At 43.9% G+C, this 27562-nt stretch overlaps 2 protein-coding genes across 3 annotated transcripts in view; one reads left to right on the top strand and one right to left on the bottom strand.

The window, feature by feature from the left end:
- Positions 1–2346, bottom strand: part of UBE2K (ubiquitin conjugating enzyme E2 K) — a 31378-nt gene extending 29032 nt beyond the window's left edge. For both annotated transcript variants that reach the window (XM_035111919.3, XM_060278903.2), the window contains exon 1: positions 2153–2346. In XM_035111919.3, the coding sequence (XP_034967810.1) occupies positions 2153–2215 (63 nt within the window). In that variant the 5' untranslated portion in view covers positions 2216–2346. The remainder of the gene's footprint in view (positions 1–2152) is intronic.
- A 7215-nt stretch (positions 2347–9561) lies between these two features.
- SMIM14 (small integral membrane protein 14) overlaps positions 9562–27562 on the top strand; it is a 31963-nt gene continuing 13962 nt past the window's right edge. Inside the window, exons 1-3 of the mRNA XM_035113020.3 lie at positions 9562–9675; positions 20654–20771; positions 26062–26110. Of these exons, the coding sequence (XP_034968911.1) occupies positions 20697–20771; positions 26062–26110 (124 nt within the window). The 5' untranslated portion in view covers positions 9562–9675; positions 20654–20696. The remainder of the gene's footprint in view (positions 9676–20653; positions 20772–26061; positions 26111–27562) is intronic.

Genomic DNA, 27562 nt, shown 5'->3' with positions numbered 1-27562 from the left:
TGCAAACGTGTATATATATATATATATATATATATATATATATATATATATATATATATATCTGTACACTGATTATGATGCTGGGATTAATTTTGCATCTTCTTTTTAAATACATAGCAAGTCTAGGTTTGCCTCTCATAATGTGTGCTCTTATCTAACATTTTCAAGATGGCAACAGTGGAAGTAGTACAAGACAGTATGTCGAACCTATCCTAACCAGGAAGTTATGTCAGCATATCTCCTGTATAAGTTCAGCTTCATCTTGTTTCTAGCCAGGGTGTGTGTGGCCAGGTTTGGGCAGGTAGTGTAAACTTGAATTTTCTGCCCTCCCATTAATTCCTATGAAATGTTTAGTTACACTTGGTTTTTTGTTGGTGCAAGTTGCATGGAGCTCTGTGGGCAAGACCAGTAAGTGAAAAGAGTTAGGATGCAGAGCTAACTTTGTTTGCCCCTCTTCCCAAAACCATTCCCCACTCTTAGCATGCCCTCTTTGTGTCCTCTACATTAGTATGACTTCCCTTGGTTTTACTTTTGCCAGCAGGGGAGGATTAAAAATCACTTACAACTGCTTAAGGCCAGCCCATCCCATCCCAGGAGTGGAAATACACCAACTAGATGTTAGGATGCGGCCTACTCCCCCCCCCCCCCGTGTGTGTGTGTTATGATCATACTGTAAGGATGCAGCAAAGGGTCACTACACATTTTTATGGCCTCAAAATCTGCAACTACAGTTCACACATTTTCTTAAGAGGTTGGTTTTCAAAAGCAAGTACCGGTATGTTACTATGCATCCTCCACCTTTTATCTCTGCCATATTGTTTCTCATCCCACAGGTATTTTTTATACTCAGTTATGCTAATAACAAATAACACACCAGTTTACACCACCAATAGATTCATATTCTTCCTTTTAACAGTATGACACCATACAAACCAGTTAAAAGCACTTTGAATGTTCTCCTCCACTATGCACATGTGAAAGGCATAAACGAAGTATTCCATGCACTCAGGCAATCTTATTTTAGTCAACTGATGGTCAAACAAGTTACAACTGCATTTCAACCTTTCATCACCTGTGCACTGATGCAATGCGCCCGTGATTTATTGCTCTTTGACCCAGCATTCCCTCCCCACAGACTTTCCAGATTTCTGAATGGCAAGCATTGCCAGTTTCACAGTCCCAAATTTCATTCCCCTGTCTTCCTCCTCTGCTTTCCAGCAAAAAAAAAGTGATAGCGGAAAGCTCTGATGGGTTTGATGAAATGCTGGGGGGAAATTCAACTGCTGCATCCATACCTGCACTGTTAACCATAATAAGGCTTTTAACTTTTCTCCGGCCTAGTCAGTTTTACCAGAAAGCAGAAGGCAAGGGTGCCGGAATACCTGCAGGACTGAGCTGAAGACCAGTGGCAGGGTTGCCACTTTTAGAAGACATCTGAAGGCAGCTGTGTTTAGGGGAAGTTTTTTAATGTTTGATGTTTTATTGTGTTTTTAATACAGTATTCTGTTGGAAGCTGCCCAGAGTGGCTAGGGAAACCCAACCAGATGGGCGGGGTATAAATTTATTATTAATTATTACTATTGTTATTATTACATGGGCCAACATCTGAGCCAGGTAAGTGGTGTGTGCTACTTATTTCACCCCCAACACAAGTTGGAGAGAGCATGTTGACATTTGAGAGCAGCAAAAGCACAGCCTGAGGAGGGCAGTGACGTGCATTCCCCCCCCCCCCAAGAAGGGGCAGATTCACACATATGGTGGTTAACACGCTACAAATTCAGATGTGACTCTGGGCCTCTTGGGTGGGCCTACACTAGCACCAGAGAGGATCAGATAGAGCTGGCAGGCCTAGCTTGATCCCCTTCCCCGTTTCTCATCATTTCTTCCTTCCCCCATCCCCACCCCATTCCCCTCAGATGGGGGTAACTCCCCACCAGGGGACCCCCTCCCCTTCCCATGAATTTCCTCCCCCCCCTCCGGGAAATGAACGTTGCCCGAGGAAACGAGACAACATCGCTGCTTCCCTGAGACCGAGAAAGAATAACGGGGGCGAGGAAAGGAAAACCGAAAGGGATGTAGCCTCCCAAATCTCTCCCCCACCCCCCAATAAACGCCACGACCGAGGAGGGCGACAAGGGAGGGAAAGCCTGACCTCCTCGCTCTTCAGCACCTCCTTGAACTCCCGCTTGATCCTCTGCACCGCGATGTTGGCCATGTCCTCGGAGGGGTCCGACGACCCACCCAACCCCAGGCCGCCGCCGCCGCTGCCGCCGCCGAGCCGAGCCGGGCCGAGCTCCTCCACCCGCCGCCACCGCTGCTCCCGCGGGTTAATCTCCCGGCCCTTCCAAAATGGCGCCGACGCCGAGCATGCGCGTTGGCCGCCGCCGCCGCCCGGCCGCCTGCCCCTTCCTCTCCGTCAGAGAAAGGAAAATGGAGAGGGGAGGGGAATAGGAAAGGGAGGGGAGCCGCTGCTTCGGGCCCCCGCCAAAAGTGGGGAGAAGGGGAGGCAAAATGAGAGAAGAAAAAGTGGAGGAGGGGTTCTCCTGACGGACGGTGGTTTCGCCCCTCAGGAAGAGGGGAGGCCTTCCCCCACCTCGCCTCAGGAGGGGTCGTCGGCGACCTCCGCCCTTAGCCGTCACTGACTATGAGGCAGAACCGCCTTTTCTCTGTGTTTGTGTGTGTGTGTGTGTGTGTGTGTGTGTGTGTGTGTGGTACGTAGGTCCGTACGTGTGAATGTGGAGCGTCTGGAGCGGAGGCGCGGCCTTCTCGGTGGTGGCGCCTTTTCCTTGCGCGACGGCTCTCCCTTCAGAGGCTGAGACGCGAGAGCTACACAACTTCCCCGTATGGGGAAGGCATAGATTTCTTAGGATGTTTTTAGATAATATCATAATAATCATAATACACATGTGCTGTAAGCCACCCAGAGCAGCTGGGGAAAACCAGCCAGATGGGCAGGGTACAAATATTATTATTATTATTATTATTATTATTATTAGAGCGTGGGTGGGGAAGGGTGAGGGAGCAGGGCAGAGTTTTTTAAATAATTTTTAAATTACTTTTCAGTTACAATCCAATAATAGCCCCATTATAGCAATACCCATTTATAATGCAATTATTAATACCAGTCATTCAAATGCCAAATTATGTAGAGAAGGTGCTAGAATTGATGGCTGGATTATTTATTTCTGCGTTCCAAAATCTTACTAATTTCCATTACATTCCGGTCATAATAATAATAATCCCTTATACAAGAACTGCATTATTAATAACTTCTATTCATGTTGACACCTGAAATAATTTATAAAGCTACAAGGGAGGAACTCAAACTATATCCTTGTTCTTCCTGTGTGTGGCAATTATTCTGTTTGTGGTGTTTCTCCTCCCCCATCGTTCTGCCCGGACACTGAGGTCCAGCGGCGAGTGCCTTCTGGCGGTTCCCTCGCTACGAGAAGCCAAGTTACAGGGAACCAGGCAGAGGGCCTTCTCGGTAGTGGCACCCACCCTGTGGAATGCTCTCCCACCAGAGGTCAAAGAGAACAACAATTACCAGACCTTTTAATGTTTGATGGATTTCTGTATTTTAATATTTTGTTGGAAGCCGCCCAGAGTGGCTGGGGGAACCCGGCCAGATGGGCAGGGTATAAATAATATATTATTATTATTATTATTATTATTATTATTATTATTATTATTTCTTCCTGTCCTTGTAAGATGTTATATCTTTCTTTCCATCCGTCATGCCTTGGGCAAAGCTGATATCCTATTGTTGTTTCAGGGCAGAGCTAAGGCCCTTGTGATGAAATCACACCCATCGTATGAGGTATCGCATGCCTACCTGCTCCTTCACACGAACGCAGCCTTCGCACGCACCAGCCTATGTGGCAGGTGGATAATACATAACACATTGTCCACCTTCCGTTTTAATTTATCATCATCATCATCATTTTATTATTTGTACCCCGCCCATCTGCCTGGGTTACCCCAGCCGTTCTTGGCGGCTTACAGCATATCTGAAAACAGAATGAAACATCAATGCCTTCCCGAGACAGGGAAGATGGCTTCTCAAAGTCGTGCAGTTCTCCTTGGGCAACTTTTCTGGCCTTCAGGTCGCCACAGATTGATGGGAAAGGGCTCCGTTTTGGAAGCTCCATGTGAGGCATACGGGAGATGGCAGAATTGCTCAGAGGACACTTGTCAAAATGGGGCACCGGGATGTGAGTGCGGGAGGACGCAGAGTTGAGCTGCCGCATTGTGGAGGCAGTACAGCATTTTGTAAGCATTTCCACTCCCCAGAATGTCAATAGCATTTGGCATGAAACATGTTCCATGTACGCAGCTCCTGTAGCATGTGGGACATAAAAAATTAGAAATGAAATAATGCCTCCTTCCCCACAGACCTCCCAGATCAGCAGAAGGGGCACTGGGGTAGTACCAATTTCTTTAATGAGTTTGTGGTGGCAGCAGTCCGGAATATGCCTTTCTCTGCAGCAGCCCCTAAGTTGTGAAATTTCCTCCCCATAGAGGTGTGTCTGGCTTCTTCACTATACAACTTTTGGAGAATACTGAATATACCCCTCTTTACCATGCCTTTTGACACCTGAGATGTGCACTTTCAGAGTCCACCCTATTCTTGTGACTGTACAAACAGGTTTTCATCTGACTTTCAAATTGTTGTAGCCCACCCTGGGACCTGCTGTAATACATGTATTAATTATAATAATATTGGGGCCATTGGACATAGGATGCTGAAGAGAAAAATATTTTGTCCTTCAGAGCAGTGGCTACAGCTGGATGGCCTTCTGAGGAGTTCCAGTCTCTTATTATTACTTATCTATCTGATTTATTAATCAAATTACTTATCTATTTGATTTATTAATCACGTAATACCTAATAGACTAAAAAAGTACTTAGTTTCCTTACAAAAAGGATAATGCAGTTCACTTGTACCATTTGCTGAGTTGGGAGTCAGGTCACATGGCTCCTTTGCTTGCACAAAAAGAAAAGACTGAGAAGAAGCAGGAGCAGGAGCTCCTGAGAGCCTGCTAATATACACCCACTCTGGCAACTTGAGCTCAGGGCTCAGGTTAACCCTTTTATGCACACAAGCGCGAGGCAGTAACTGTATATTACAGGGGTCCCCAAACTTACCTGACTTCGGGCCAGTGCCCGCCGTGCCGATCGTGCAGAGGGCCGGAGGGCAGGGGAGCGCGCGCCCATGTGCACAAACATTATTTCCGGTGCACTTCCGGGTCGGGAGAGGTCCATGCGCACAAACGATTTTTCCGACCCGGAAGCGTGCCACCGCGCCGTCGCGCTGGTAAGAGCGGGTGGTGGCAGCAGGCGGCGGGGGTCGTCGCGGTTGTCGCGAGCCGGATAAAAGAGGCCTTTGGGCCGTATGCGGCCCGCGGGGCTTAGTCTGGGGACCCCTGGTATATTACAACAGAGTAAACTGGACATGGGGACAGTAGAGAGGAGAGATGGAGCAATACACATGCAAAAATGCAATACTATTGCATGTTTACTGAAAAGTAAATAACACTATGGTGCTTACTCCATAAATAGTGCTTTTAGGACTGCAGCATAAGTCAGTTATGAGGCCATATGGCAAAAGGCAGGCTCCAGGGAAAGTACCTGAATAAAAGCAGTAAAAGACATTGATACAACCTGAAAACTGTACACCGTATTCAGATCCTTATTTGAATGTATGCTACTACCTCCCATGTTCCATCTTAAGACTCTTAAAAGCTACTGAATCTTGGTTTTACCTGTGGGAAGGAAAATAATACAGTGGTACCTCTGGTTTTTGTTGTTGTTGTTGTTTAGTCGTTTAGTCGTGTCCGACTCTTCGTGACCCCATGGACCAGAGCACGCCAGGCACTCCTGTCTTCCACTGCCTCCCGCAGTTTGGTCAAACTCATGTTCGTAGCTTCGAGAACACTGTCCAACCATCTCGTCCTCTGTCGTCCCCTTCTCCTAGTGCCCTCAATCTTTCCCAACATCAGGGTCTTTTCCAAGGATTCTTCTCTTCTCATGAGGTGGCCAAAGTATTGGAGCCTCAGCTTCACGATCTGTCCTTCCAGGGAGCACTCAGGGCTGATTTCCTTAAGAATGGATAGGTTTGATCTTCTTGCAATCCATGGGACTCTCAAGAGTCTCCTCCAGCACCATAATTCAAAAGCATCAATTCTTCGGCGATCAGCCTTCTTAACCTCTGGTTAAGAACTTAATTTGTTCCAGTCTCTTAACCTGAAACAATTCTTAACCAGAGGTACCACTTTAGCTAATGGGGCCTCCTGCTGCCGCCGCGCTGCCACCACACGATTTCTGTTCTCATCCTGAAGTAAAGTTATTAACCCGAGGTACTACTCCCAGGTTAGCAGAGTCTGTAACCATGAGGTACCACTGCAATAGATATAGAAGATTACCTGTGTGGGGTAATTAATAAAATAACTGGCTGGATCCCTAGATCCAAAGCATGGGGCTAATCACACTCTCCAGCAAGAGAGAGCTCCCAGCAGAGTATTAAAATCACAGAATCATGCAGCACAGGAAAGTGTGAGCAACATAGGCTGTTAGACCCTTTAAATACAGTATCCTGTTTAGTTTGCTCACATTGCTTCCCCTCTCTACCCTTCTTGCAACTAATACTGGAGAAGAGAGGGTTAAATAGTTTTTGACTTACGATTACTCAATTTTTAAAAAAGAATGATCCTGCTAAAATTGAGTTACAGATAAGAGATAAATGGAAAACATGCACATTCTTAGATTAATCACTTAGATACAATATTCAAAATATGTCAGAATTTTTATAGCATTTGTGGATCCTGCTTACAATTGAACATGTTAGTATGAACTGCTTCAGCTACCTAGTTATAGAATTCTGATTGCATTGCAGAAATAAGCACATTAGTGTGACCTCACAATTCAGACAATAGCACCTCTCAATTTTCCTGCCTCCTTCCTTATCCCTTGATATATGTAGCTTGCTTTATAAATGTTACCTGTTTCTCTGTGCACAGGTTGAAAAGTTGGTGTTACAGTGCCTTCTGCAGGATGGAATATGTCAAATTAAATCTGCCATTGACTAAGCAACTTCAGTAAGGAATAGTCATAGTAAGACTTTCCCCCCCTTCAGATTTTTTTCCTATAGCAAATTGAAAGTGTTATTTAACTGTATTAAATATTAAAGCCAGGGTATTAACCAGATGTAGTGATAATTTCCAAGCCTCAGCAGGTTTCAGGCTTTGAGTTTACAATGCCAATGTTCAATCCTAGATTTGGTATTTTTTTATACAGTATTATGCATTTTCTCTCTCCAGCTAAACAAATAGTAGGTTTTTATTATTAAAAAATGTGATTTTTTATTTTTCAGTTGCAGCAGGAGTATAATAATGCATGGGAAAACAGGGTGACTTTGCCAGATACCTAAAAGATAATAGTAATGATGGCACTAGGTGAATTTGCATGGGAAGGGAATTTCACAACTGGGCAGCACCATTTTTTTTGTGTTGAAATACAGTGGTATCTCAGTTTTCAAGTGTCTTGGAAGCTGAACGTTTTGGTTTTTGGTTTTTGAATGCTAAAAACCCATAAGTAGATGCTTCCGTTTTCGAACACGCCTCAGAAGTTGAATGGCTTCCGCTGCGTTTTTTTAAAAAATTCTCCATTGAAATTGCAGGCCGCCTCTGCAAGACCCTTTGCACCTTGGTTTTCGAACGTTTTAGAAGCCAGAATGGATTACGTTCGAAAACCGAGGTACCACAGTATATATTATATTGAGCACTTCTATGCCCTCTCACATGATGTCAATTTTATTAATGGCCCCCCTCTGACCATTTGTCCATTAAACAATAATTTTTAAATTATAATACCATGATGTAGACTTCAAGTCACGTTAACTAGGTTTTCCTCACATACTTTCTTGCAGCAGGGAAGGAAGCAGGCTAATGGATGGGACTAGGCTGGTATTCACCTTGCCATTGTCTTCTTTCTGGGAGGGTAGGGGATATAGCACCCTAGTGTCCTTTGGTCCCCTGGCCAATAGCATGGTCCATGCTCTTCCCGTCAGCAGTGCCAACAAACAAGAATACATTTTAACTTGGCAAAATGCTAAATTCAGAGAAGGGTTGGAGATGTTGCTGGATTACAACTCCTCTTCTGCTGGGAATTCCACAGTTAAGGGTTGCCAGCACCCCCAAACTTCCAAGGGTGATGGAACTATCAAGAGGGGCCCCTCTACTGATCTTCAAGACAGTAGGAAAGGAGGCAGTTTCATATATTTGGGACTTAGCCATTTAGGGCTATAAACATGAACATGAGCACATTGAGCTGCACCTGGAAATAAATCGACAACCATGCCCTAGTTTTAGACAGTGGCTTATGTAAGTTCTAAAAGGAACCCCAGCCAGGAATCTGCATGGTGCGTTTTTGGACCAGTTGAGCTTCTGCGTGGTCTTCAAGGACAGCCCCATGTAGAGTGTGTTACAATAATCCAATCTGGAAGTTACCAGAAAATGGAGTGCTAACCTAAATCCATTTATGATTTAGCCGGAAAGCATTACTATATTTTAAATACAAAGTTATTGATTCAAAGTTCTTTTCTCGTTTGTAAAGTCATAGTCATTCTAAGTGACTTACACACCACTTTAAAAATTGCTATTGTGCCATTTTTGCCATTTCAGCATAATCCCATCCACTTAATCTGCCATTCTTCTCTGGTCAGGACTTTATCTTCTTTCCATCTCTGGCAAAAATGACTGCAAGAATCAGAAATCAGGAAGACCAAAACCTTAATAGCATAGCTGCCAAGTTTTCCCTTTTCTCGCGAGGAAGCCTATTCAGCATAAGGGAAAATCCCTTTAAAAAAGGGAGAATTTGGCAGCTATGCTTAATAGGGAATGGGGAAATTTTATAGTTTATTTTAAAAACCACGGTAAAGTTAAAATTGTTAGTAGGGTTGGAATAAAACTTGTAGTTTAATGGTGAATTTTGGATATAATGAAGATGCAAAAGAACTGATTATAAAAGTCGCAGGAAAAAATGACTAACAATAGGACCCGCAAAGGGGACAAGGGAAGTCCAGGAGATTCTTTGGAAACTTGTTTTTATGTTGTATGTTGGATATGTGATTGTAAAACTTTAATTTGAAAAACTGTGTGTGTGTACACCCACACACCCACACCCATATATATGGTAAAAATGCTATTGTGGCCATAGCTCCGTTAGTAGAGCGTGAGCCGCTTAATCTCAGAGTTGTGGGTTCGAGCCCGTCGGGCAAAGAGATTCCTACATGGCCGGGGTGTGTGTGGACTAGATAACCCCCCCCCCGTGGTCCCTTCGAACTCTACAAGTCAATGAAGGGTGCGCGTACAACTGCAGTCTTAGTTTTCCGCCGCACGATTCGGCGATAAGCGCTTTCCTCCAGGGCGGCCACCGAGGGTGCGGCCCGTGCCTTTTGCGCGCCGCCCACCGCGATCCCCGTGGGAGACAAGGGGAGGGTGCAGAAGAAGCCCTCCCCTTGCCTGCGAGCCGGCAGATCCGGGTCTTGCAGTGTTGCCTGCTAGACTGACGTGGTCGACGGAATCAAAACACCAGACGAAAGACAGAGTCACTCCGCAGCTGCGCTGGCTGGCGTCTTGGGGCTTCGCCTCTTGTCTCCAGATCCGAGCAAACCCGGTGAGTTGTTTGTGGCTGCCTCTCCGCATTCCAGCCTCAAGCTGTGTCCCCCCCCCCTTCTTCTCCCTCCCAGGCTTGTCCTTCTTTTAATGGAGGAAGAAGGCGAAAGGAGGCAAGGAAAAGGAAAAGTTTCCCACCCTAGTTCTCTCTTCTGCTTTAGGGATGGGAGGCAAAACAAAAAAAGTTTCTGGGAAAAGACTGCCCCTTGTTCCCTACTGTTGCCTTTTGCTTATTCTGGATCTTTGCAAGTATTTTAAATCCGCAAAATATGCAAGCCCTGCACTGATTTCCTGGCGGGAGGGGGGATCATTTAAAACCGGATCTCTCCCTGTAAAAAGCCTGTTGCTGAGCTTCCCTGTGCCAAAGGAGCCCCACCGACTTTGCTTTGGTGAGAGGCCAGCTGTGATAAAGAAGAAGAGAGCCGTTTGCTCGCTGGGGCTGGCGAAGCTTTTGTTTTTGGTCTTGCAACCGAGCAGAACTGCACACCTGATTCATACAGATTTGGTTTTGTTCCTTAAGAATAACGTTTTCATATTTCTTAGGAGATGCATGATGCTGAACTCAAAGAAAGTTAAATTTCCAAGTGCCTGCAGAAGTTTAGGTTATGAGCTGGGTACACCCACCACCCTGATGGCTTTTATGGTGTGAAGTGGTCTATAAATTTGTTTAACAAATAAAACAGTTAAATTTTAGTGAAGTCAGTGCCCTCAAACCCTTGTAAGATAAACCCTACGCATGTTTACACAAGCTACGTGGAGTTAAGTGACTGACTTCCAGGTCAGCAGCATACATGGGCACTTTTGTGGGAGTAAACTTCATTAAGCTCAATAGGACTTGCTTCTGAGTAAACAAGTAGCCTATAGGACTGAGCAGCACATTAACAGGATCAATTTTATATTCTTCTTCTCTCTCTCTTTTATATGCCAGGTCACACTGTGTTGACTTTGAGTTATAACATCAGTTTCCTCCTTAATCTTTATAAAGAAACGTTTCCTGTTCACAATGGAATAGACAACAGATGCCCCAGAAGCTATTGCATTCACAAGAGAGAGCCTTGGGAGAAGGCTAGCAATGACACTGTAATGCCAACCAATACTGAACATGGATGCTTTTAATTCTTTTTTTTTAAGTTAGGACTTCAGTCCTAAACATATTACTTGGTATTATTTAGCTAATTGGGCTTACCTTTAATACTAAACATGCTGGCTTCAGACTTTCTGTGCAGGGAGAAAAGATGAGGATCCAGCAATTACAGACAGACTATTGGCAAAAACTAAGATAGTTGTTATTTAACAGAAACAGTGTACTTGTATCATGTATTCTGAAGTATCCTGGAAAAGGTATGATTCTTCCTGTGCTTTCACAGTGTTGTAGAGTTGCACATTTATCATCCTACTGTTGTAAATTTCCTGCTTTTAAGAATGCTGTATACTTAACTAATGATTTTATTTTAATTACCATTATGATGTCAATTTCCTGGCTTTCACTCACCTGCACCTTACTCAATGACTTTATTAGACATTCAGGAGGATCAATATAACACTTTTTACATGTGCATTGCTTTGAGGAAATGTAGGTTACTAAATATAAACAAACAAACAAACAGCCAGAAGGGTCTCTGTCAATTATACTGTATTAAAGGTTGCACAAGTTCATATGGGTGGTCCTTTAAAAATAAAAATAAAGAAAACTTAGTAAGTTTTACAGAAAATTCAGAAAGTGGGAAAATAAAAATTTGTAGGACCATGGGACATATAACAATATCCCAAGAAAGCCGTCCTTCTGATATCCTGGTCTCAGTGACTTAGGTCACAAACTAAGATTGGGAAGATCTGGGTTCAGATTCTTGCTTAGCCGTGAAGCTTGCTGAGTCACCTTTGGCCAGTCCCTATTTTTAGTCTTATCTAAGGGTTGTTCTGAGGATAAAATGGTTGAAGTCATGTACATTACCCTGAACTGCTAGACAGGTCACCAGCTTTTTTTGGACTCCTGGGCCTGTTTGTAATTTAGAGAGTCCTCAGGTTGCTTTTCTCTCCTGCTCTCCTTGGATCAGTGGGTGGCCTCTGTGCTTGGAGAAAGGAAGAAATAAAAAGTATCTGGGAACATAATGATTGTCTTTATTCTGCTAGATAAGTTTGTTAGCAGACAGGCTGGATCAACTGTCCTTTTGCTAGGTTCTTGTTTATATTAGTACTGATTTGCAATAACTGGAGGTAGGGAATAAGGCCAGAAGGCCCAGCAGTGGAAGAAGAAGACGAGTTTGCATTTGATATCCCGCTTTATCACTACCCTAAGGTGTCTCAAAGTGGCTAACAATCTCCTTTTCCTTCCTCCCCTACAACAAACACTCTGTGAGGTGAGCAAGGCTGTGAGACTTCAAAGAAATAGGTTTGCTCTGTTACTATGCATTCTTAAATGCAAACCAGATCCACTAAAAAGGGTAAAAAAAAATCCCGTCTGCATTATTGACTCCCAACTGGTAATGAATTCGGGAGCAATCTTCACCCCTTAACAGCAAGACTTTGTGGAGGGGGGCAGGCACCACTGCATCCGCAGAACTGCCGGTTGCGTTGGCCAGAGCAGAAGGGAGGACAGGCAGGAAATGCCTCTTCACTACACCAGCTCCCATGTTGGTACAGCAAAGAGTCCAGGATCAGGCGCATTGCCGTCATGTGATGGCAGCAGGGCTGGCCCCACCCCAGTCCCAAAACACCTTATTGGGGGAGGGGTTTCAGCGGCAGCAGTAGCTTCTGCCTGCCCACCATTATGGTGACCACATGGGCTCTTTCTTACTGTTGGGGCTCTCCTGCCCACACAGGTTGGTAGGTCCTGGCAGGACTGGGCAATGAGACACATCCACATCATTCCCTCCAGCACAGAACATTACTCTACCCACAAAGCAAGATGAGTGAGCCCATAAGGTGGGAACAGTCCTTTGCATACGCTCTGTTCAGTTCAAGCCTGATGGTGTCAGATCTACATATATGTTCCGTCTCAGCAGCTTCTGGCTGCTAGACTCGCTCTGAAACAATTTTAAGCAAAACAGAGCAACCTCGAACTCTTACTTAAATGTCCAGGGAGAGTGAAATATCCCCCCCCCACTCTGGTTTCTCAGTTCTCCCTTTTTAAAAATATCCAATTTGTGTCTGTTCAGTTTCTTGTTCAGAGGTGGTCATGGGATGGCATACGTTGTATTAGAAGAGATGCCGGTGAGCAAGCACTTGATGATATGGCTGATGTTCTGGGGTACTGACGACAGTGTTGCACAAGGAAATATGGAAACAGAGTCGGTTCTTGTATCAAAACCTGGTGTTAGTCGCTGGGTTTGTGACTCTGCTGGGGGATCAATTGGTGCTGGTGAGTAAGCCCGCAACTTACGCGGGGGATACATTCCAGGGATTGCACCTGAAGCCAAAATCGCGTATAGCTGAAAGAAGCCATTGGGTTCAATGACAGGTGTGATTTACCAAAGTCATTTTTCCCAGAACCCCACTCCCTTTCCAATTTTTAAAATCGTTTTGGCCATGTGCGTAAAGCTGAATGCCCACAAGTTAAATGCTTGTACGTTGCAGGTTTACTTAATTCTGGTTGCGGGGTGGGGCTGTCTGTGAAAGGACGGAGCTTCTTTCCTCTAGGTCTGTGAATGGCAAGAATTGTTTCTTAGGATGGCTATAGGTGTAGATGACTCTCAATGGCAGTCTATATTGGATTTGAACAGTAGGAGGTGAAATTGAGGTACCTGTCTGCCCTTCTCCTTCTATTTATATAATTCCACAACAGGCTTTTGTAGTTTCAATAATACTTAATATAAGTCCTGCAGGTGTTTGTCTCTATTCAAATGATTGGAGCAAATGTGGTTGTACTTAAGGTTTGCCTCTGAACAGTGCATTGGGTAGTATATTCTGGATGGTGGATGGAAGCATGTAAGGGACATTTTTCATCTGATGCAAGGAGATGTGTTCATGCCCATCTTTTTTAAGATTATTAAAAACTGTTGTGCCTTGCACCTGCAGTTTGTAATTCAGCTGCACAGTTAAGACACCTTAATGGCTTTATTTGGTACAGGTGTTTTGAATGTAAAATCATTTTACTATTGATAAAGTGCTAGTGCAATAACTATAGGATCTTGCTTCCAGTGGAGGTGGACATTATTCCTTGTGAAATATCCATTGCGTCATACTTGCAGATCTGGGGTGGGAGAGCTGTGGCCTTTCAGGTGCTTCCTAACCACAACTTGCATCATCCCTGACTGTTGGCTATGCTGGTTGGGACTGATGGGATTGGTACTTCATTAACATCTGGAGGAAAACAAATCTCCATCTCTGTTGTAGATGAACCTATGATATATAACCAGATAGGAATCCAAAATCTGAGTTATGAGTGTAAGGAGTTGCTTACTTCACATTACAGTATCTTTATTTTCATTAAAAAAGTAGAGCCCAAAGTGTTTTGTTCTCTCTGCAGTGTTTAGAATAATATAATAAACTGGACTGACCCTAGTGGAGTTTTAGGAGCCTGTGTTAAGATTTGCTACTATGACATAAATATTTTTGGCATACTTTTATTTTGCAAGTGTTATGTACCGTAATACTGCTCAGTATGCACTTGTCTGCATTTGCATTTTCTTAACCACAACACACTGTTTTTAATTAAAGTTAAGTGTTCTTTCTTACCGAACATTTCTCGTTTCCTACTTTCACATATATATATTTAGAGGCAAAAAGCAGCAGAGGGTGTCAGTGCATTAGTATTTTGCATCAGTAACTTGTGGCGGCTATCAGTGATGTTCTGTTTGTGGTTTTCAAAGAGGTGTCATAATAAGAGGACCAGTAGTGGCAGACAAGCTGCCCAAATGAAAGTTTGCCTTCTACTGTACTTTCAAATTCCTCCTGCAATGTTTTGGGTGTAGCCTATTTTAGGACAGATTCTCAATTTATATGGGATAAGAGTGAGATCCAAGTGGGCCTAGGCTAGCCTTCCAAACCTGGTGCCCTCCAGTTGTTTTTGGTTACAAATCCCATCATCTGTGACAGATGGCTGGAGCTGATGAGAGCCGAAGGGCACCAGTTTGGTGTATTCTCTAAATACTAGCCCATATGAAAAGTGTTCCATGAAGGCAGGAAGTATGAAAATATTTGGAACATCTCTGAACATCTCTGCCTCCTTCATGTATAGAAAGTCTGGGGTAGGGCTGAGGAGCCTCATGACCTCAAGGGTAGGACCAGTGGAAGGATCTCACAGCCAGTTTCTGTGCATGGTGCCTCTTTGTGTGATTCACATAGCCATTGAGTTAAAAACAGTAAAGTAAAAGCAAGCTTGATCGGATGGTGTGTGTCTTAGATTTAGCCTGCAACCCTATACACACTTGCTTGAGAATTAAGTCCCACTGACCTAAATGAAACTTACCGTACTTCTGAGCACAATAAGTATAGGATTGACACAGTCTGTTATTTTAAAGAGCATTAAAATATTTTGACATGTAAGAGATTACACATTAGATCATAACACACACACACACACACACACACACACACTTGCAAGCTGAACTTCTCAGAATTCAGAGAAACATCCTTGGTCTCCTTGATAAATGGTTGTTGTCTTATTTACCCGGATAGCACCTATCAAATCTGCCTTTTTGCCGGCACTAGTGTAATTATACAGTATTTGCAGAACATTGTGTTTTGGTACATTGCGTTGCTGATATGTCCCATCCTAAGCACTTCCATGATAACCCTGCACATTTTTAGAACTGGCCTGTTAATTCTGTACATTGCAGTCTACCAGGGAAGATTATTGTGTCGCTACACTTTGAAAAATGATTTGACGGTAAAATATTTTCTGAAGATTGGGCTGAATGTAATATTAATTGCTCCAAAACAAGTTGGGATTCGGGCCCATCAAAGCATAAGAGTTCTGAATAACATAAGGAGTTGAGACATGTGGGCTACCCACTTCAAATCAGTTGTACCGATGGCACTCTGAAGCAAACTTGGACAATGGACTTCCCAAAGCGGTGGTTGCAGAAGCAGGGCTCACCCTACCATTGGAAAGAGTGAGATGTCCACCTTAGTCAACCGATTTTGTGCATCATTAAATTGTGTTTTTACTGTCATGAAAGTGGGGAGCTATTTTCTGCCTCATTGTGTGAAGACCAGCCTTGGGTACTGTTGTGGCGAAGGGAGGCATTTTTTGCTCTTTCCCTGGAAGCAAAATGTTTTGTGCTGGGCCTGGGAAAGCCATGTTTATGGATAGTTGCACTGGGCTGTAAGTCAAATGTGCCCCTCCTAAAGCTACCTGAAAGGTTGGTTCTCACTTCGTCCCCCCCCCCCATATTACACCACTTGTTAATGCTGGGGTGAGGAACCTCTTGTAGCTGGCAGGCCAGATCCTTACCCCACCCCACCCCAAGTTCTGGCAGGTCATTTTGATATAGGTGGGTGAGGCCAGAGGTCCCCCACCTCTGGATTAGGGTCTCATAATTCTTATAGTACTCCCACAAGACATGGAAGAATAGCTGATGCAAGTCCTAGAAAGCTCTTAATCTGGATCCAACCCATCAGTGCTCCAATTTAGTTTTACTTGGTCATGAATAATTTTTCCAATTGATTTCAATGAAACCCAGATTCAGCTGACTTAATCACCAGGATTGACTTTTGGGCTATGGGCATTCAAACTTGCCTCATAAAGATAGAAGAGGCAACTTGGTAGTAGCAGCTAAAATGTAGTCTGAAAATGTCTCAAAGGGTGTGGGTCTTTCCCGCTGCATACACAGTTTTACATGGCATTTAGGAACCTATTAATGATTGCACAGTGCAAGCTAGTAAATATATAGGATACTAGGCTTGCCTTGGTTATTATCCATTTGCATTCGAAACTTCAGTGATTTGCTGGTAACGTGGTGGGAGCTTTAGATTTGTGCATGCTTCAGCAGCCACTCAAGAGGAGCAAATTGTCATAGTGAGACGTGGAACTGGGCATTTTTCAAAATGCCACCAACTCGTCTGACAGGTTTGTGTGAATTGGCCCATAAAATGATAAACTTCACTGTGCAAAGAAGTATTCACTTACGGAATATTTTTTAAAGAGCCCCATAGCTTAACAATTTGCTAGACTAGTATTTTTAGTCAATTATACTGTATTTACCAATTAGTAAATAAAACAGATTCAGGGTTGTATCCAGTGCAGACTCTGGGGGAATAGAACAGACTTCTGCAGTGGGACTTCACCTTTTTCCTTCCAGCTCAAAACCTGCGCCTGAGGATTGGGGGCTATAGTAGATTTTGGAGGTGTGCAGAGGTCTGCAATGTAGAGGAAAGGAAGCTAAAGTTCCATTGCACGAGATGAAGTCCATTTTACTTATTAATACTTGTACTGATGATGTTGGGTTGCTTCTAACTATTTTTACTGTATGTCACCTGGGCATTGACATATGGCGGCTAAAAATATAATAAAGATCAAGGAAACAAATTTTCTAAGAAAACTCAATGCAAGAGTACAGTAGTGAGCCAGTGACATGAATTGAATCACACCCATTGCTAATATTGGTATTTATCACAAAATTAACCTTTGAAATGTATGATTTTACAAAAGGCTCTTTTAAATTTGTACATTTCCGTGCAACACAGAAAGCACAATTTTGACATTTTGGTTTTGTAAACCTGTACATTTTAATTTCTGCGTCGTAAAAAAGTTGCCACATTGCTTCACATCTCCTGTCCCGATTTGAACTTTGCTGTAGTTCCTTTTGTAGTGTTACACCAGTCAAACAGGTGTAACTGGCAGGTGGGTTCCAATAAAAGATTTGAGTTGCAGTACTAGAAACCAATTAATATAGGAACTGTACCCATTAAATAGGTACAACCAGAAAGTAGTGTTCTTGTCCTTTTATAATGTTTCTGAGGGTTGTGACAGTCCTATGATTTACTTGTGCTTTTTGCAACATGGGGAACTGCCTCACCCACACCCTGGATGCCCTATCATATGGGGTAATATCTGGCATCATTATGCTTTGAGATGAACTCCCACATGAAATCTTGAAAACACAATAGCAACCTGTGCTCCTCCTGCATGAATGCTTGTCACTAAGGCATTATATCATTAAAAGAAACTCATCCAATTTGACTTACATAAACTTGCCAGTGAATTGGATTGTACCTGTCTCCAATAAATGAAGTAGAGGTGCATTAGAGAACTGGTAGGTCTTGTGCCAGGGCACATCATTATCATATCTAAAAATCTGTATTGTACAATTTTTGAAAGCAGGATTTAATGTTCCACCATTTTAGTGGTGATGGGGGAATTTCACTGCCTTTCAAAACCCTTCTGTTGACATCTGCTTTTCTAAATCTTTTTTTAAAAAAATAAAAGATAAAGGACCTTTCAGTGATTCCCCTACCTGAGTGATAATGGTCTAGGAACGGTTTTATCATGTGATCTGCTTGGTGAGGCTTAGGAAACAGTGCCAAGTGTGGACTATATGAAGAAGCTATAAAGATAGGACTCATAGACTCCGCTGCCAGCAGTCCATTCCTACTGAGCTGAATCGAACAAATGTAAATGTGCTCCAGAAACCGTGCATTGTTGTCCGCTATGTATCTCTCCCTGCCCACCTTGGGTATGAAGCAAAGGGTTATCAAGCCTCTGATGGGTTTCCATTCATGGCTATAGGTTGTATTCCAATTACGGTAGTGTGTCACATTGTGTGTGCACTTGTCCCATAATGCCAGTTCGCCTAGTCCAGTACTGCATATTTAAAGAGGTTTAAAGACTGTCTCAAGCCAAATCTTAAAAAAAAGTAGTATAAACACTGACAACTGGGAAGCACCGGCTTGCGAGTGGTCCAATTGGAGAACAGCCTTTACCAAAGGTGTCATGGGCTTTGAAGATGCTCAAACTCAGCACGAAAGGGAGAAACTAGCTAAGAGGAAGGCACACTTGCCAAACCCTCACCATGATAAACTCCTGCCCAGAAACCTATGTCTCCACTGTGGAAGGATGTGTTACCACAGTAACTTATGGGCTCACTGTTAAGACGGTGTTCATGGAAGACAACCTTACTCGGCTATGAGGGATCGCCAAAGAAGAAGACTGCAGATACGAAGTTAGCCATGGATCCTGGGCCCAACTTTGTAGAGTCTCAGAGAGGGATCGGGTAAACTGTGGTCCTCCACATGCTGTGGAACTTGACTCCTGTGAGTCTGAGCCAGCACAGACAATGCTCAGGGATGGTGGAAGTTGTAAGGTAGCAACAGCTGGCAGGTGACAGGTTCTCCATGCCAGGTCTAAGCAAATCTTTCCCAGATTTGGTCTTGGAGAATCTCAGTAGGAAAAGTTTGTAATAGAAAACTTGTGCTCTCTGACACATCGATTTTAACACTCACATCATACAGGTACTGTATTTAAGGTGCAAAATGCCACCTTATTTGAAACACGGAATTAAAAATGCAGTAAAACCCACCCGTCTTCCTCTTACTGAGCGTTTACCTCCCCATGCTTATCAGAGATTGTAAACCTCATTGTAAACTTCCTCATTGCTTTGGAATGAAGCAGTTGATAATGCTTTTGCTTGCTGAATGCTCAGGAGGAGGATACTGTATACTACTGGGAGTCCAGAAGGAATTGAATTTTAATTTGGAGGCACACCAGATCTTTAATATGGCTCCTGTGCTCTTTAACACATGTATTATATTGTTACTGAAATATATCACATAGCGTTAGAGCTTGTGATCAGTACATTTCAGAAGTTACATGGAGGCTTCTTGTTCCTCTTCATGCGCAGGCTTACAAATATAGACCAGCCACATTGCTTCAGCAAACACATTTCCTTAATGTGTGTGTTTGTTGATTAATAGTTATGCAAGAATGAAGAGGTTTGCAGAAATGAATTGGCAGGCAGGATGAACTTGACCCCTTCCCTACCCACTGATTATCTTAATGCAATCCCTCTCACTTTCCCCCCAGTTGGGCTTATGTCTGGTCTCTGAACAGGCTGTACCACTGAACTACAACCCTCACCCTGGTTGGACTAAATACTTGTGCTCTCTGATCTTTCCCTTGCAATGAACCTTTCTGAATTACGGGAAACTGTATTTCCCCTGGAATGTGTGATTTCCCCCTCTGTCTTCTATTTATCCTACTTCCCACCTGGATTACAGGGGACAATACTGTATCTAAATTTGCATGGGGTGGTGGTGGATTATAGAAGGAAAAATATACTTTTCCTAGGCATTATAAGGAAACAGCTGTAGAACTGCCCCCTCACTGTTTTTTGTCCCTTTGGAGTCTGGCAATGAAATGATTAATTTTGCAAAAGGTAGCTCCACCCTGTCCAGCTAAAGTTAATAGAGATTAAGTGCCCTGGAAGTTTAAGTTAATCGTGACGTGTTCTGCTGGTTTCAATGGGGCCTCAGCTTTAACTGAATTGTAGCCAGGAAGTTTCTGGGCTGTGCATGATGAAAGCAGGAGCAGGGAGGAGAAAAGGTACGTCAGACAAAGCATATTTCTTTAGGGGTAAATTACATTGAAATAAATTGGACTCACTTCAGAGTAAAGCTACAGTAGTTGCAACTTTTAAGTCCTTCCGGTCCAAGGAACTTAAATTGCAAAAAGATTCAATTCCATGGGTTTTAAGTATTCCTTAGCTATGACTGGCTTTTGCTGGACTTGTGCCCCATAGCTATCAGGAGCGTTTTGAAGTTGACATATTCAAAAAGAAAAAGGCGCCAAATTTAAAGCGTGTCAATTTTTTATGATGCGCTCAGAGTATGATCCTCATTTCCCCCTGGTCTGTCCTCTCAAACTGGCGATGGGAAAGAGTCTTTTGCCTGGTGCAGCTTGAGCTTTGCTCACAAGGGGAAAATGTTATTTTGAATTGCTGGCCTCAATTCAAGTTTAGCCTGAATGAAAATGGGTAAACCTTTGTGTGAAAAGAAAAGGAAAAAAATGTGTAGCTAACACACAACCCCTTTGTCTTTTCTAGGTGTTCGTTATCAAGGACCGGTTTTAGCTTCATCTGAACAGCCATGGCAGAAGGTGGATTTGATCCCTGCGAGTGTATCTGCTCGCATGAACATGCCATGAGGAGGCTGATCAATCTGGTGAGAGACATTTGCCTTTATGTTCCTTTCGTTCAAATCCGATTCCGGCCAATTGCATGGCTACCACTGAATAGCCTTCTTGAGCGCTACTCATGCAGTCTTTCAAAGGGCATGCCAATTTTTTCTTAGAGCAGTCTTTCCACAAGTCGTTCAAGGGGCTACATCTATTATCCATAGGATGGACCATTACAATGATAGGGAAACCTTCCAGCTGAGCATTGTCAATTTCAGTTGTGCTGTCAAAAACAAGGGTGAGTCCTTGGGAGTGGGTTCTCCGTCCCTCCCTCCCCCTCCCCTCTCTCAACACTTCGGGGAGATGTGCACTCTGGCACAGATGAGGAGCGGCACAATCTTGGAAACTAGTCAAGGTAAAATCCATGGACACAAAGCACTCTTTAAGGGTAGTGGGAAAGTAGATTGGCTGGAGGTTTGCTTCTTAGATTTATTTAAAGGGCCATACTAGTAGTTCTGCAATTGAATGGTGTCATGTGAGGCTATCCAACGTGTGTATAAAAGAGAAGAATTGGGAAAATAAAGGAATGATCCAGTCATATTTAAATACTCCTTTGTTTCAGTGGGAGATCGTTAAAACAACAAGATTGAAAAGTACTATAACACTGACAGGCTTGTACCTAAGTTTTAAAATGACTTAATTTTTTTACCCCACGGGAGGGAAAACACAGCATTTTACTTGGAACTGGGCTGGGGATCCACATGGCTGTTGGGAAAAATGCAGCTTCTGGGTGTATTACAATCACTTCTAGGAAGCTATTCCTCCAGAGCCTTTTTGAATATTGAGCAGCCTGTTTCCATCCAACCTGGCCATGATAAGAACCTTGAACATTTAAGAATTAGGTGCCCCACTTTGCTTGCTTTCCTCGTCCTGACCCACCACTTTTTCCTTTTGTGCCGTGTCTTCTTATATTGCAGCCCCGAGGGCATTCAAAAGCTGTACTTGGAGCTTTTCCATAATGCTTTCACCTAGCAGTTTGAAAGCACATCAAAGTGCAAGCAGATAAATAGGGACCGCTCCAGCGGGAAGGTAAATGGCGTTTCCGTGCGCTGCTCTGGTTCGCCAGAAGCAGCTTTGTCATGCTGGCCACATGACCCGGAAGCTGTCTGTGGACAAACGCCGGCTCCCTCGACCTATAGATCGAGATGAGTGCCGCAACCCCAGAGTCGGACATGACTGGACCTGATGGTCAGGGGGCCCTTTACCTTTACCTTTTGAATAAACAAATGTAGTAAACAAGATCTCGGCAACCCGAGGATCCTACTAATTCAAGCTCCATAAACCTACGGGGGTGGTGGTGGAAATCACAAAACCAATCTACTGTGGCTGGTAGTGTCCCTTTGCCATGAGCAACGGGTGGTTGCAGTAACAGGCAGTCAGTGAAGAGAAGGAACGGTTCTGTCCAGCAGAGAGGACAGATAAAAATTAGGATTAGCATGTTGACTTAGAGGAGTGATAAGGAGACAGGAAATGTGCACCTGTGAGCTAAAAGAAAGGTAGGGAACAAGAAGAAAAAATGGAGGCTATGGGGCCAGGTGGTGTGGTCTGGGAGAGGTAAGATGAGCATATGTGTGTGAGGTTTTAATTTTATTTAGAGGTGATTTAGGGGAAATTTAATTGTGAACAGTGTTACGTTCCAAGGAGTAGCTTTGCGTTTTGAGGCTCATGTATCCCAGCCATGTGTTCTGCTAAGTTTCTGGAGGGCCAAGGTGTTTTGCCTCTTAGCCTCTCATTAGTTTCCCTTCTGTGAAATGGATGTTTTCTTGCAGTAGTAACTACAGTCTTTCTCCACGTCCCCACAACAGCCGGTTTGTGAATTGCTGTGTCCTTCCGGGCCAGCCGTTTTGCAGCAGTGCCCACATTGCAAATGCAGCCATGGACCCCAAAACAGTTGTCATCGGCAACATCGTCAAAGTCAGTTGAGATTGTATCAGATAAAATAGGTTCAGGATGGAGTTATGGGAGTATTAATGCAAATGAACCCAGTGAGAGGTGTGTGTAGAGGTGTGTGTGTGTGTGTGTGTGTGAGAGAGAGAGAGAGAGAGAGAGAGAGAGAGAGAGAGAGAGAGAGAGAGAGAGAGAGAGAATTCTTGAAACACAAAATCCTTAACATACTGCGTCTTGTGTCAAATGTGAGGGAGGGGCATTTTTGAAAGGATTACTGTATATGAATTTTGATTTAAACTGCTGAGGAGGGAAATGAAACTGGCACACAGTCTGTTAAGGGGAGATCATATCTCAAGTTCTACGAGGTCTAAATACTTTCTTTTTGAAAAATGGAAGCTGGAAATTAGGTTCACCAGGGGGCAACTATCTCTTGTGGATGCCCATTTCCAATAACCTTATCTCCAGAATGTGTATAATAAAGGCAAGGCAATCTCTAGGAATCTTATTAATACTGTACTACTACCGTATATATTTTTCCATTATTTTTCTATCTTGCCTACATCAACATTGCCCTCTTTTGGTAGGGAAGCAACACTGCAAGGTGTGTGGTTATAAGCCCCCTTTAGAATGGTGGTGTAGGTTAAAAATGCAGTAAGTTGTGCTCATATGATTTCTATTTTTACCTGGTACATATGGTTGTATGTTACATAATACAAACCACTGGACACAGTCTGCTTGAAGCTCACCTGCAGTCAAGCCCCAGTGAAATTAATGAAACGTGATTCATTCAAATCAAATTTTAAAATGTGTTAGGTACAGTTTATCTTTATCTACGTCTGCAAAATGTCTGCAGGCTTGTGCAGAGCTCTCCCTCATTAGAACAACTCATGTACTACAAAGCTTATTGAAAGAGCTTGCTAGACAGAAGTCAAAGCAGAAGCGATTAAAGTGGAACCTCGGTTTACACCTACCTCTGTTTATGAACGCCTCCGTTTACGAACACCGTGGACCCGGAATTGTTTACATCTGGGTTCCGCGGCGTCAGATGCGCAGATCGCAGAAGCGATCTGCACAGAAGCGTGACTTCAGGGAGCGAATGCCTCCGTTTACGAATGCCTCCGTGGAACTGATTGCGTTCGTAAACCGAGATTCCACTGTAGAGAGTTTTCCATTTGCCAAGAATTAAAGCCAAACCTTTGGATATGTTCTCTCTCTGATTGTAAAGTGGGTGTTTTGTGTTGATGCTAAAATAGGAGAAAGGACAGGTGTGAGAAACCTTCAATATAGTTGGGGAAATCCTCTGTGTGTGTGAAATCTCTAATTCCCATATCCCTCCAATGCAGAAGGAATCAAGGGCTGGCCACTGTAAAAAGATGGAAGTGAAGCAAATTGCATAGGTGAACACTCATCTGATAGCACTGGAACAAAAAACGAGGAGGGACTTGTGCTTAGGAAATGCCCCTTGGAGAATCACCATCAAAATTTAAAGGATGGGGTTGGAGTTGACCTTTGGCATGCATTCTTGGATTTCTGAGTGTTGTTGTAGTGTGGCTAAATTACATAGCTACATTAACCATGCTTTTAAAAAAGCACGCCTAAACTTACCGCTTCTGTTGTGAAGGAAACATAGTCACGTGGGACCCTTAGCTATTTCCCTGCCAAAAATCCACCCCACAGCTGCCCCTTGTGACGTTTTACTGCGAAAGGTACCTTTAAGGACAATTAGCAGCTGATGGGAAGGGAGGGGCAGGCAGGGCCGGCTCACCCATTGGGTCTAGTGGTGTGGGGCACCTGGGCGCTGAGGGGCGCCCCAGCAAGTGGGGGAGCTGTGCAGCGACTTCCCTTTTCCCTCCTCCTGCACGCCCGCCACCCGCGCCACTCGGGAGACCAGGGAGGTAAGTGAGCAGAGCAGGGGCACTAGGACCCTGTTCCGCTCTGCAGCGCCTGGGTCATTCCTCACCCCGGCGCTGTGTTTCATTGGTAGAGGCAACGCCACATGGCAGCAGCTCTACCAATGAAACGCAGTGCCAGGGTCATCCCTGTTGGTGGGAAGGCTCGGATGCCTTCCCGCAGTCCGGGGCTCTCCCCACTGGCTCCGTGGCACCCATCTGGCCTCCTTCCCTCCGTCCTTCCCTCCATGCTGAGGCGGCCGGGGGATAGCAAGCGGTGTCGGCCGTGCCCAAGCAACTGGGAGGGGGTGCTGCGGGGCTTGTTCCCCTGCCTCCATCCTTCCACCCGGTTTGGGGCGACTGACTGACTAATGGCTGCTGGGCTCCGCTAACCCAGCAGCCAGTGCAGCGCCGAAACCTGGCTGGGTGGCGGCTCGCCTGAGGCACACGGACTCGGTGTCCAGGTGCGGTGGCGGAGGCAGTGGCGCTCAACCTGCACGCACAGTGCAAGGCCGGGACTGGAGAGGTAAGAGCGCAGCGCGCGTGGAAAGTACAAGCACCCTGGGGAGCAGGGCCAAGCAGCATTCACGTACGCGGCCGCAGGAGCTGAGGGAACAGGAGCTGCTGGAATCCCTCCTCTTCCAGCCTGCCTGGTAGCGTGTGGATTGTCCTCCTGGGCCGGGGCTATTTTTATGACTTGCTGCAAGTGAGGAGAGGGGCTTGTTTGCAGCCTGCCTTTCTTGGCCTTGCCTAAAGGAAGCTGGAAGGACTGGGGGGGGCTGTCAACTCTGGGAAATGGGGGGAGGCGCCGGAGGGTATGCTGGGGCAGATTTTGGCGGGGAAAGTGGTACAGTGTCCTAATCTGGATCAAGACCCTGTTTTTCTAGCTGTTTTTCTTTCAAAATTAAAGCCACCAGTGCTCAGCATGGTGTTTTTAAAAACATGCTTAATATAACATAGTTTGTCCCCAAGTGAGCATTCCATTGAAAATGATGTAGAGTAGTGTGGAGAGCCCGCATTTGCTCTGAGATGCGCATTTGGATATATATCTGGTTTAGGCCTGCTCTTTCTGATCCAGTTTGAGGAAGCCTGCAGTAGAAGATTGTGTCTGGCCAGAGATTTGGAATTGGTCCGCACGTCATTATTTTTAATAGCAACTCCTCCGTATTGTACAGCCAACTGCTTTGGTTTCAAAAGCCAACTGTGATGCAATGTATTGGGAGAGGCTACTTAAAAAAAAAGAAAGGAACATCTTTTTCCGACCAGTGATTATCACCAAATTTCTAGCACTTATTGAAAAGCTGAAAAATAAAGAATTTTTATATACAAGTAATTTTTTGAAAGTAAAACCCATGTAGTTAACAATAGTTAACTTCCAAGACTTTGCACTCGACTCTCCAAAGTTCATTTGATTTCAGAAATTCTGAAGACTCACCCACAAATCTTAGAACGGATGAAATCTCTTTTTTCTCTAAGCAGGTTTCTGTTCTCTTCATTTCAGTTACGGCAATCCCAATCCTACTGCACAGACACGGAATGCCTTCAGGAACGTGAGTAATAGGGAAATCTTGCATGTATATTTTAAAACGCTTTTGTATATTGCTCTCCAGCACAAAGCAACACAACAGCTGTTTTTATATATATCAACAGAAATATATCTAAAATAATGATGATGATGATGATGATGATGATGATGATGATGATGATGATGCAATTTAAACACCAATAAAACAACAGCCACAAGCATTACAAAATACAGGAAGATAGTTGGACAGAATAAGTCTAAGCATGCCTAAGCAAGCATCATGTGGCAAAATTCCATTTAGATCAGAAAGCTTTCTGTGAGTCTAAGCTGGGGGTGGGCATCACTACAAAGGAGGCCTTACTCTGGTTCCCCATATAACAAGCTACTCTCATCAATGGAAATGGCAAGTAGGAGTGACCCTCCTGCTAATCTCAGGGCTAAAATAATTAGTGTTAAGGAATAGATGCAAAGGAAAAGATTACGGTATGTCTGAGGCCTAACTGTGGATTAGACTGAGTTTCATATTTCACCTTTTCACCTTTTTCTTTTCTTTTCACAAAATACCACAGGGATTGTTGCAGTCTAAAGTGGGAGAATTCACAGAAGCAGGGAGATACTTCTTAGGTTTTCTCTCTGGTCCCCCTCCCATTTAAAATGTTCCCATTTGCTTTCTTGCTGCAATTTGGGAAGGGGTGATTTTTTAATAAACGGAATAACCACTGGATAAGAAATGATTCAGAAGCCCTTTCTCCCTGCATAGGACTTCTGCTTTAGATTGTTTTCTCTGCAACTGTATTTCACTTTATTTAGTTCATAACTTTTTATATACCTTGGTTGTAATAAAACTTAAAAGGCGTTTATTTCCTAAAATAGAAAATGTGTGTGGGGGGGGGAGAGAATGCATGGCTGAGGGCTGTGTTGCTCTGTGAAAAGTATCATCAGATTAGGATATCAAAACAGAATTTTGAGAAATTTATGGGGCATGCGTTTTGATCCAAACAGAAAAAGGTCTAGATAATTCAGAAAGAATTGTGCCATTGTATACCTTGTAGTATTGGTAATTTGAACCAAAGGAACACAAGAAGTTTTTTTTCTTAGTTGGAAGTTGATCTTCCAGTTTTGAAATGCATAAACGTTCCAGCCAGGTACTAGACCCAGGTAAGGTTCATGATTCATCATGCCAGATAGCACACTACAGTCTTATTTTCCATCTTTCCTACTCGTTTGAAAAAAAGGGGGAGGGGGTTGGCAGTGTTTGGATGTTTAGGAGTGATATAAAAATACAGAGAGAATTAGCTGTGAGTAAGAACATGTTTGGAATTTTTACATAAAGTGTGTTGGGGCCAGTAAGAGGCTATGAGTATCCAGACCTGGAGAGTTAACTGCATGGCCAGCTGTCTAAATGCTGGAACCATGGGCGTAGGCAAGGGGGGGCAGGAGGGGGCAGCTGCCCCCCCCTAGAAGCAAAAAAATTAAT

This window comes from Zootoca vivipara, chromosome Z1 (assembly GCF_965207765.1).
Source record: "Zootoca vivipara chromosome Z1, rZooViv2.hap1.1, whole genome shotgun sequence".
Lineage (NCBI taxonomy): Eukaryota > Metazoa > Chordata > Lepidosauria > Squamata > Lacertidae > Zootoca > Zootoca vivipara.
The sequence above is the reverse complement of the archived record's forward strand: the minus strand, read 5'-3'. Positions and strand labels throughout refer to the sequence as shown.